Below are 12,101 nucleotides of genomic sequence, written 5' to 3'. Positions count from 1 at the left end.
ACCTCTCAGTGGCTTTTGATACCATCGACCATGGTATCATGCTGCGCCAGTTGGAAGAGTTGGGGATGGGGGCACCGTGTTACGGTGGTTCTCCTCCTTTCTCTCGGACCGGTCGCAGTTTGTGTTGGCAGGGGGGCAGAGGTCGACCTCGAGACGCCTCATATGTGGGGTGCCTCAGGAGTCGGTTCTCTTGCCCCTTTCGTTCAACATCTATGTGAAGCCACTGGGTGAGATCATCCGTGGCTTCGGGGTAAAGTACCACCAGTACGCTAACGACACCCAGCTGTATATCTCCAGTCTGGGCCACCCCAATGATGCCCTTGAAGTGATGTCCCAGTGCCTGGAGGCCGTGCGGATCTGGATGGGGAGGAACAGGCTCAGGCTCAACCCATCCAAGACTGAGTGGCTGTGGTTCCCGGCATCCCGATATAGTCAGTTGACACCATCACTGACTATTGGGGGCGAGTCCTTGGCCCCCACAGAGAGGGCTCGCAATTTGGGCGTCCTTCTGGATACACAGCTGTCCTTGGAGGAACATCTGACGGCTGTAGCCAGGGGGACCTTTTATCAGGTTCACCTGATCCGCCAGTTGCGGTCCTTCCTAGATCGGGATTCCTTGTGCACAGTCACTCATGCCCTCGTCACCTCTCGCCTAGACTACAACAATGCTCTCTACATGGGGCTCCCCTTGAAGAGCACCCGGAGACTCCAGCTAGTCCAGAATGCGGCCGCGCAGGTAGTTACGGGAGCTGCATGGCGCTTCCACATGACACCTCTCTTGCATAAGCTGCACTGGCTCCCAATGGTTTTCCGGGTTCAAGGTGTTGGTTATCACCTTTAAAGCACTCCATGGCATAGGACCTGGATATCTTCGAGACCGCCTGCTGCCACCAATGGCCTCCCACCGACCTGTGCGCTCCCACAGAAAGGGCCTCCTCAGGGTGCCATCGGCCAAGCAATGTAGACTGGTGGCCCCCAGGGGGAGGGCCTTCTCTGTGGGGGCACCTGCCCTCTGGAATCAACTGCCCCCAGAGATACAAAGAATTCAAGACCTCGGTGCCTTCCGCCGTGCCCTGAAGACCTTTCTTTTTCAGCAAGCCGGGCTGGCTTAACACTTTTTAAAATGTTTTTTAATAGGTTTGTTATTGTTCTTTTAATTATGGGGCCAAACATATATATATATATATATATATATATATATATATATATATATATATATATATATATATATATATATATATATATATCTTTTTAAATTGTTTTTAATGTTTGTATCTATGTTTTTTACTTTGGCTGTACACCGCCCTGAATCCTTCGGGAGAAGGGCGGTATATAAATTTGATAATAAATAAATAAATAAATAAATAAATAAATAAATAAATAAATAAATAAATGTTCATATTACCAAGAGCTTTGCAATCAATATTAATTACTCAGTAGACTACAGAGGGTTTTCTGCTCAGAGTTAAATACAAATCAAAGTAGCAGAAGCTTGCCTTAACATTTATCCTCAAATTATAGAAGGGTCCAAAGGACCTGGTAAAATTAGCAGTTTGCCCTTTGTCTTAGAAAAAGAACATTTAAAAAAAAAAAAAAAAGCAAACTGAGATTGTGAGAGAACATACATTACTGGTATTAAATTTTACTTTAGGACTAAAGGAGACTAATAAAGACTGTAAAAATAGAGTTTTGAGCTATTAATCACTGAATAAAAGCTGAGGTTTAAAACATACAAGCAAACCATGAAACGTGGTGCTGGCTACCAGCTTGGTCAGCTTCAAAAAAAAATGGGTTGGGCCAATTTATGGAAATTATGGAGAACAATGGCTATTAGCTTTGATGGCAATGGGGCTGTCTCTGAAGGCCACCTGCTAGGAGACCAGTGACCTTCCTCATGCAACTGGTTGGCCACTATAAGAACAGTCTGCTGGACTAAACAGACCAGGAGTCTGACCCAGAAAGGAACTGCTTCTGTTCTTCTGTCCCTATGTTATACCACAAACTGTAAGCTTAATTGACTTTCTGCTTTATGAAAAATCCTTATTATGATTTAAATTCCTAAATATATAATGGTATTTCCATATAGAAATTCTGTACAAAATAGAAATGTGTGGTGTTTTGAATCAACAGAATCAAAATATTTCATGTTTTAAGTTTACTGATTTCCAACCATATAGAATAATGGAAATATACATTTGCGTATGTATAGTGTAGTGTTGCGTAGTGTTGTTTGCTACCTACCTTTTATTTATGATGTAAATAAAATTTGGTCAAGAGCATTCTGGTTGCAAAAAAAAAAAAATGAATAAAACAAGTTTCCCTAGTCCCATATGGAACCAAACTCTTCTCTCTACAACTTACTTTCTTTTTACAACTACCTTTCAGTATTAATCTCCAGTGGCACAGTGATTAACAGCAATAGCAATAGCACTTAGATTTATATATCACTTCACAGTGCTTTACAACACTCTCTAAGCGGTTTACAGAGTCAGCACATTGCCCCCAACAATCTGGCTCCTCATTTTACCAACCTTGGAAGGATGGAAGGCTGAGCTGATCAGGATTGAACTCTGGCAGTGGGCAGAGTTAGCCTGCAATATTGCATTCTAATCATTGCGCCACTGTAACTCAAATTTACCATTAATTTTAGCATTCTATCACATTAAAATTTTCAATTTGCCAAATACCATTAAAACCGGAAACATACTTATTAGGTATATTTACACGTAACTATGAAAAAGAAACAATATATTTAATTACACACATTCTGACCACAGCAAGATCATTTACGCACAAAATTGGAAACTCGAAGAAATCCCAACACAAGATAAAATAATATCCAAAGTCATGGAATGTGCCAAGATGGACAAACTCACTAAGGAAATCCAAGAAAAGGAAGAATCTGACTACTATCTGGTTTGGCAAAAATGGTATCAATGGTTGGAGACAAGGAACACCAAACAAAAGAGGATCCTAAAAGAGTGAAACAAAATTCCGTACCAAAGGAGACATAACAACGAACAACTAAATTTTAATAAAATAATATTGTTATATAAGGTGAGAGGAGGAAGTATGTATAGAGGAATATAGGTCACAGATGTCGTAAGAAATTAGATATTACATTTAAATGTTTTTAATGTTGTGTATTGTTTTATGTGTACTTGTATGTGTATGTTTATGTGTATTTTGTGTGAAAAATAAAAAATTAAAAAAAAATTTAAAAAAATTTTCAATTTGCCAACTTTACAGAAGTCCACCTAATGGGGCACCTGTTGTATATTTCACTCACTTCTCTTACTTCCACTGTGACCAATATAATTGGACCCAGATTATTTGATTGTGACTCTATGAAGCTTACTATGGTCCTTTCCTTTCCTCTTCTCTCCTCTCCTCTCTCCTCCCCTCCCCTCTCCTCTCCTCTCCTTTTTTTCTGTCTCCAAATCAGGAGTCGATTCCTGGCAACTGCCTGGACAAGCCCCTAAGGTTTTCTTGGCAAAATTTCAAAAGTGGATTGATTTATGGATAATTAATTAATTATACAACAACTAAAGAATTAAATAGTCGCAGTACAAGGTTGAACATTCTTTACTGATTTCAATGGTATATTATACCCAGTATTGATTGCATTTCAATGTTGGGTGAGTTTTTCGACAGTGCTGAATAATTTCTGGGTCAAGGCTGGACCAGGTGCTTTGCAGAAGACTTACTGCTGGATCTGGAGTAGCTGGCATTGGATGAGACTGTTCCCGCTGGAGGGACACGAATGGTAAAACGGATGTTTTGTCTGTGCTTTTTAAGAGAGGTGTCACTGTGACAGTAGGTATTGTTAAGCTCCTCTCTGTGGAAAAGCTTGAACTGTTGAGAATTACTGGTGGCTGTTCTAAAATAAAAGGTTTTGTCTTCTTTGATCTATGGCATATTAGGAAGATACAAAGAACAATGGCAATTATAATGAATAAAGCAGTCACAGAAGAAAGGGGTATGATGATTATCAACCAGTTCCTGCTGCTCAATGTCTGAAGCCAGGTGCTTTCAGTCTGTGTATTTATTGTGGTCACAGACCAAACAGTATTATCTTCATCATACTGTCTATCTTTCTGATGCTCCCAATGGATTTGGTCAGACCTGAAAGTCTGTGCTGGTACATCTGTGTGCGTACCATGCTTTGGAACAACCAGATGTTCATTTTCTGTAATGTAAGTTTCTAAAATGTCAACAGTAGTTAAAAAAGGCACTTCTGGAGTAAACACCTGAACCGGTGAAGGATCCTGTTGCACTATGACAAAGTGGAACTCACCAACGGCAGGCTGAACATTGTCTGCTTTAAGTATAAAGGAAAAGGAATCATTTAATACATCAGTATTTGTCATATTAGCACTGGTTTCAAGGAAAATGACACCCATGTCAATGTCCCTTTTTGTGAAGAAAACCAGGTTCTTGCTTTCAGCGTTACTCAACGACTTCCTTGAAAGACTTCCATAAACTGGTGACATTATGACTTCAAACTGGGGGTTGCTTTTTGTCAGGTTGGCTAACTGTGTAGCATCCAAATAACTTGCATTGAGCTGGTAAGACATCCTGTTGGGAATGGTCACATTAAGAGCCATTTGCAAAAGAGGTTGTACTAAGAGCTTCAGAACTTGTCCTGTTAGATTACTGTCTCTTGTGAACACTGTAAATTCTAACGCATCGCCAAAAGCAGTGAAGTCTGCCATACAGTACAACAATTTTTCTGCATATAAATCTCTTTGGTGAAATGAGGTCACCTGTTCATTCTCAATCAGAAGACTCCCATATCTAAAAGGCTTTGTGACTTCAAACCTGATTTCAGGGTTCTTCCCATTTGTTATGGCCGAAAGATGAACATTTGTAATAGCAACTCTGTCCTGTCCCTGTAGAAGAACCACTTCTGTGAAGTTAATCAATGTGATGGACACCGGTATCACATCAAGCTGAAAGAGTTTATACTGTGGACGGTGCTGCCCATCGGTCACACTAAAATAGAAAACCCCTGAGAAAGGGCTCCCATCTTGTACAAACCAAACGCTGCCATCATTAATATCAGCTTGTGTGAAATTTTTGATAGACTCATTCAAACGAGTCCACAGTGCTAAATGCCCATTTTGGGGATCAGTTATAACGGTATATTTAATCTCTTCTGGTGAGTTATCCAAATCTTCAACGTTTAGGTTATCTTGTCCTAGAACTGTTCGATCTCCTTGCAAAACATTCAAACACAGCAGTTTTGACTTTAGTTTTGGAACCTGGTCATTCACTGGTACAACAGTAATATTAAATGCCTCTTCTATAACATCAATATTGGGTTTCACGGTAGACTTGCTTTTCTCATTTAGCCACACAGCAAAGATAAAGTGATCGGTGAGTGATTCAGAGTCATCGTGAACATAGGTAATTCCAAATTTGTTAATGATATACTGGGAGAAATGGGGTTTGTCTCTAGTAATATTTCGTTCTCCCACAATAATTCTGCCATGTTGAGGCAATGCTATGACTTCATACCACACTTCAAATGAAGAACGCTGTGTCTGGGGTAATTTAGAGAGTAGGTTTGAGCTATCCAGCTTAGTTTTATCAATTAAAACTTTGCCACCTTCCTGGACGACAACACCTACAAAAGAAAAAAAAACCTTTCAATAGAAAATTGGAGAGTGAATCTTAAACATAATAGTGTGTTGAGACATCAAGCAATCCAACTGGAATTCTAAGGGAAAGGCCATCCACTGGTTACTTGTGTGAGTAATTCCAGTGGGCAGAAAATATTACAATGCAATTTTTTTTTCTGAGTAAGAGCAGAATTAGTTCTGACAAATGTTGGAAAATTACCATTTGAATAGAAGAAAAATGTTTTGCTATGTTTTGCAACTGGCACAGAAGAATCAAATGTGAAAGGAACACATGGAAAGACAGGTAGGCAGATCTTACAATTATAAGCAGCCCTTTTCCTTCCCATTGCAGTAGAAAAGCAAATTGGGTAAATGAAAATGGAAATGCAAATGGTGGCATTTCAGTGCCAGCTGGACTATTTAAAATATACAAAGCTGGGTTGGCTCCAGAACTGGCAATCTTTTTCACTCATGCAGACCAAGTAATGCACATTCCAGGAGACAGGAATAAGGTATCATAGTTCCATTCTACAAACAAGGTAGGAAATGCATGCAGGACGTGGCTTCAGGAATTCTTAATAGGAGCTCTATTTTGGGTTAAGTAAATGAGAAGGAGAAGAGGAAGAGGGACATTTAGAATAGAAGAGTCACTATCCTTCTGAGCTGTAACTCTCCAATCCCTCCCATAAAATGCCTTGGGAACTTTGTCCTAGGGTTTGTTTCAGGGGTGAAATGCTCCCAGATCGGGCCGGATCGCCCAGTCCGGTAGCGATCTTGGCCGTTGGTTCAGCGATCCGGTAGCAATGGCAGAGTGAAGCTCCACCCACCCGCCCAGGTGTCATTACTTCCTGGTTTTAACCAGGAAGTAATGTGGTTTTTACCTTCTGTGCATGCACAGGTTTTGCGCATGCGCAGGTCTGCACATGCACGTGATGCACGCATACATGTGCAAGCAAAGCGAGTGCGCACGCGGTGCTTGCGCTTCCGAACCTGTAAGGCAGGTAAGTAGATTTCACCCCAGTTTGTCTGTTTTCTGCAAATTCCCTTGCAGGGTCCAGCCCATTTTCAGTCTCAATCTTTCTTTTCCAGCTTTTGTCCTTGTATCAAATTTGGCTATATTCCATTCAGTTTTGAGAGAGTTTATCCTCATCAGAGATGGACAGTGTTCTGAATTCTTTTAACATAAATTTCTTTTCAATACTGTATCCCAGTATCTTGGGATACTGGGATACTGTATCTTGGAAAGAACTGAAAGATGAGAAAACTGGCCTCCACACTGTATCGAGTTGCCGAATACTGCAAATTAAACTATCTAAGGAGCCTCTTTAGAAAAAAAAACAGGACAGGGGGAATAAGTGTTTTGGCAGTGGAATGTCAGAGCTCAAGAATATATCAATCCCTTTCTGATTAAGTAGCCTGCAAGAGGCAATTTGCATAGTTATTAGTGGAGTTAAAATCAGTTTGAATTCTGTCTATTAAAAAAGCTATGAAAAAAATCAGGTAGTCTTCAATGGGTTGTTATTATTAATTAATTAATTAGTATACTGCATGAAAGTACCTCAAGCCAATTTGGATGGAACATCTATGCATACTATTCAATCAGATCCCAATCTCCAAAGAGATTGAGCCAAATGGTGTATTGCCTCCCACTCTACTTCATTTTTTTATAAATGGCATAGTAGCTTTCTAATTAGAACACCGTGCCTTTAAATTACCTCATAAGCTGCAGACCATTTAATTTTATGATAGTAAGGGACATATTGAAGAAAGTACATGTTCTCTAACCTGGTAACAAAATTTCTAGTGAGGGAAGCCGAAGCAGAAAACACAAGAGAACTCCATTTACCAAAATAGTTCAAGAGACATTAATCCCAGAGATTTGAGAGATCTCAAGGAAGCAAGTTCCAGCAAGCTTCTGCCCTGAAGCTTCATTTAAGTGACCATCAAAGTTGAGTATATTATTATTTTACTTTTATCCTGCCCAGAGTCTGAATGATAGGGAAGATTAGCAATATTGTTAAAAAAAAAAAATTCAGAAAGAAACATATGTGGTATATAAATGGAACTCAAGTGAAACAGATCAAATCGTTTATATCTTTGGGAAATTACATTTTATTCTTTCTTTTCTTTTAGATCTAGTATAGAAAAAAACATTAAAAACATAACTCAGCAAATGTTTTATGGTTCCCTTATGTACAATTATAAAGACTAGCATTATTTAAGTGCCATTGAGTTGAGCCCAATGTTGGTGACTGTATGGGTAGAGTCACTCTCTCAATCTGTCTCCAATGATAATCCATAACTCTTCCAAGAAAATACTATTAACCTTTTTGACCTGTCCATCAACTTTATTATAAGGATTATAGATCACTGTAAAATGTACATGTTTTGTTTCAAACTCTGCCATGCACAATGAAACAAGGATGTCATCCTTTAAGACCAGATTTCTGTTACTTGCCTAAACTAATACTTTCCAGATTATCGTTTCTAACTCTTCCAGGTGGTTTAATTCATGCTGGAAAAAAAAGAGTTGAAGAGGATATGCAGAAAAATGTGAGCCCTCTTCTTAACTTTTGAGATTTTGAGACAGAATTAAAGTTGCGGTTAAGGATGAATACTTCGGAGATATAAGAGAACAACTCCTTATCAGGGGTAGTATTCACTTACCTTCGCTACTAGTTTGCAAATTTTATTTTATTTTATTTTATTTTATTTGCTTTAATTTATATGCCGCCCTTCTCCGGAGACTCAGGGTGGCTTACAATGCGTTAAGCAGTAGCCTTCATACTTTTGTATATTTATACAAAGTCAGTTTATTGCCCCCACAATCTGGGTCCTCATTTCACCTACCTTTGAAAGGATGGAAGGCTGAGTCAACCTTGAGCCTGGTGAGATTTGAACTTGCAGTAATTGCAAGCAGCAGATGTTAATAACAGTGCTTTAGTCCACTGTACTACAGGCTCTTCAATTTGATTTATATGCTGCCTGTTTCAATATTTTCAGGATCAGACTCAATAAGTTTAGTAAGAGTTAAAGGTTTAAATATATCTCCTTTTATTTACAATAGGCATTCTATATTCACTGAATATTCACAGATAGAAGCAAGGAAAAGGGTGCAAACAGCTCCTTATATATACAATGGGAGGAGCTAGATATGGGAGTGGTGAATCATGAATACATTAAGAAGTGAAGAATAAATTAACCCCTGATACCCCGTTCATATACTATTTACACATTAGAGAATAAGGCATTTATATCTGACAAATCCCCCTCTAAATGCCGATTCGTTATGCAACACCAATTACATTCAGATTCAGGACAATACAAAACATACAACTTAGAAGTTAAATATTTGTGCTGCTTAGAAGGTAAAGGCTTTGTCAATATGTCAGCTAATTGTTCTGAAGTATCACAATGCACTGCTTTAATAAATCCATCCTGAGATAATTGTCTTACATGTTTAAATTTTATATCTATGTGTCTGGACCTTTGTCCAATGGCGTCAGATCTAGATATTTCAATGGCTGCTTTATTGTCTTCATGCATAACAAAAGGCAAAGCAGGTTTTTTCCAAACATCTGAAATTAAATCATTAAACCATACAAGGTTATTTGCAGCTTTGGATAAACAAACATATTCTGCTTCTGTCGTTGAAGTGGCCACTAGTTCTTGTTTACCAGTGTACCAGTAAACTGGACAGTCATTTAAGAGGAATATATAACCAGATGTACTTTTTCTACATGAGGTGTCTCCAGCCCAGTCTGCATCTGCGTAACATGTAAGCTTTGGTTCTTTATTGTCGTTAGGTTCTAACATTAAGCAAAAGTCTAGTGTACTTTTCAGATATCTTAAAATTCTTTTAACAGCTTCCCAGTGGTACATTGTTGGCTTGCTGACATGTCTGGATAATAAATTGAGTGGTAAAGCGATATCTGGTCTTGTCCAATTAGATATATAAAGAAGTGAACCTATGACTGATCTATAAAATGTGTTATCTTTGAATTCGGGGGATGATTCATCAGTATTTCTTAGAAAATCAGTTTGCATAGGAGTATCACAAGGTTTGGCATTACTTAGATTGCATTTATTTAAGAGTTCTATGATCTTATCTCTCTGAGTAAGTTTGAATCCTCTTTTAGTCTTATTAATTTGAACACCAAGATATTTGTTTACCTTGCCTAGAGATTTCAATGAGAAATGTTCATTTAGCTTAGATACAAAAGTTTCTCTTCTCTCTTTATGTTTTCCTATGTATAAAATGTCATCCACATAAATCAATACAAATTCTATGTAATCATCATCCTTTTTGACAAAGAAACAGTTATCAGCAGTGGTAGCATTGAAGTCCATGGTTTTAAGTACTTTTACTAAACAATCATACCATCGTTTACCAGATTGTTTTAACCCGTATAAACTCTTGTTTAACAACCAAATCTCATTCTTGTTTGTGTATTGACTGTGAGGTGCTCTTACATATATTTCCTTATCTAGTTTTGCGTGTAGATACGCAGTCTGTATGTCATATTGGAATACATCGAGATTGAGTGCTGATGCTACCACTAGAGCTGTTTTGACACTCTCTGTTCTTACTGTGGGGGAATACGTGTCAGTATAGTCCTCCGGATATTTCTGTGCATAACCTTGTGCAACTAGTCTAGCTTTGTATAGAGTATTGCCTCCCTCTAAGTTCTTAATTTTATATATCCACCTGGTACCAATAATTGTTTTATCTTTAGGTGCAATTGCAGGTGTAAATACATTTAATCCTTGTAAACTTTCCATCTCTTTTTTCATTGCTAATTCCCATTTTTCTCTTTCTTTATGAGGGAGTTTTAACACTTCCTCATATGTATTAGGTGTTGTTGACTCACCATCCATATGCATTATATAATCCTTGTATTTATTTGGCATTTGATTTCTGGTGTTTCTAATTGTTTTTTCAGGTTTACTATTGTTATCATGCAAATATCTTGCTTCCTTTTTTGTTAGTGTGTCTGTCTTTATTTTGTGTTGGCTATTTGTCCATGTTTTGGTTTTGTTTTTATATTTGTTGATATTTTGCTTTTCTATAGTCCCTTTCTCTTGATATTTTGTATCTTTGTTGTTATTTGGAAATATTTCATTAAGATGTATTTTAGACCAGTTGGCCTGTTCATGGAACACAGCTGTTCTAGAGACTATAAATTTGTTATTACTATCAATGAATCTGTACCCTTTAGTGCCTGTCTCATATCCCATAAATCTGAGTCTTCTGGACACGTTCTCTCCCTTTCTTCTTAATTGCTTAGGTATGTGTACGTCTGCAGTGACTCCAAATATGTGCATGTGTGCTAATTTAGGTTTCCTATTATACATCACTTCATATGGTGTCTTATTTACAATGCTGGACCAGGTTCTATTCTGTGTGTAATTGGAATAATGTAAGGCTTCTGACCAGAATTGTTTGCTTAAGCCAGCATCTTCCAATGTGCATCTAATCATGGTTTGTAATGTTGAGTTCTTCCTCTCTGCAATCCCGTTCTGGAACGCAGAAAATGGACTAGATGTGTAATGTAACATTCCTTTGTCCTTTAACCATTGGGAGAATTCTTTAGACATGAATTCACATCCCCTATCTGTCATGATTTGTTTTATTTTGGTATTGTGTTGCGTTTCTATGCGTTTATAAAATTCTTTAAATTTTTGAAAGGTTTCATCTTTGTGTTTTAATGTATAGACAAATCCATAGCGGCTATAATCGTCTACTATTGTCAAGAAGTAACGTTTTCTATAAGTGATTGATGGAGTTAGTGGACCAACTAAGTCCATGTGTACTAAATCAAAAATTTTGTTGGTTGATCTAGTAGATTTTCTTGGCCTGGGGCTAGTTTTTAGTTTTGTAGATTTACATACTGAGCATTCCAAATAGTTTTCACAATTTTTTATTTTAACACCTTCTGCGTGTTCAGTCATTTTTTGTACTACAGGAAAACTGGCATGTCCTAACTTCCTATGTAAGATGTGAGCACACTCATCATGAATTGGCTTACCTATTTTTGGTTTTTTTTCATTGTGTGCATCTTTGTGATCATGAGATATTTTACATTCATCATTGTCACTGTTGCTAATATTTTCATCATCTACTTCAATACAATCTTCCATATCTGAATCAATGTTGTATAACCATTTTTCCTTTGTTATTAGATAAGGTAGGCCTCCTTTAATTATCACGGTGCCTATATCTATTTTATTCTTCTCCAAAGTCGCTTTTCCTTTAGAAAAAACAATGTTAATGTCAGAATCTCTACTTAGTTTTATGGCACTTAGTATGTTATGAGGTATTTCAGGTATTAGCAATACCCCCTCTATTTTTCCTAGACCAGGCAGGGTCACATTCCCTCTACCTAATACTTGAACCTTTTCTTGGTTAGCTACCTTTATTACAAATTTATCTTCTACAAATGAAGACAATATATTTTTGTTATTAGTGGTGTGGTT

The 12,101-nt window shown here is 37.8% G+C and overlaps 1 protein-coding gene across 1 annotated transcript in view; it reads right to left on the bottom strand.

Annotated features, from left to right (window-relative positions):
• Positions 1-3,605: 3,605 nt before the first annotated feature.
• The window catches only part of LOC139311456 (chondroitin sulfate proteoglycan 4-like), a 43,628-nt gene continuing 35,132 nt past the window's right edge, over positions 3,606-12,101 (bottom strand). The window contains exon 10 of the mRNA XM_070935890.1: positions 3,606-5,629. Within this exon, the coding sequence (XP_070791991.1) occupies positions 3,606-5,629 (2,024 nt within the window). The remainder of the gene's footprint in view (positions 5,630-12,101) is intronic.

Source organism: Pituophis catenifer, unplaced genomic scaffold (genome assembly GCF_029215685.1).
Source record: "Pituophis catenifer annectens isolate HBS135680 unplaced genomic scaffold, rPitCat1.0.hap2 SCAF_2, whole genome shotgun sequence".
NCBI classification, from domain to species: domain Eukaryota; kingdom Metazoa; phylum Chordata; class Lepidosauria; order Squamata; family Colubridae; genus Pituophis; species Pituophis catenifer.
This window is presented reverse-complemented; position numbering and strand designations above follow the sequence as displayed.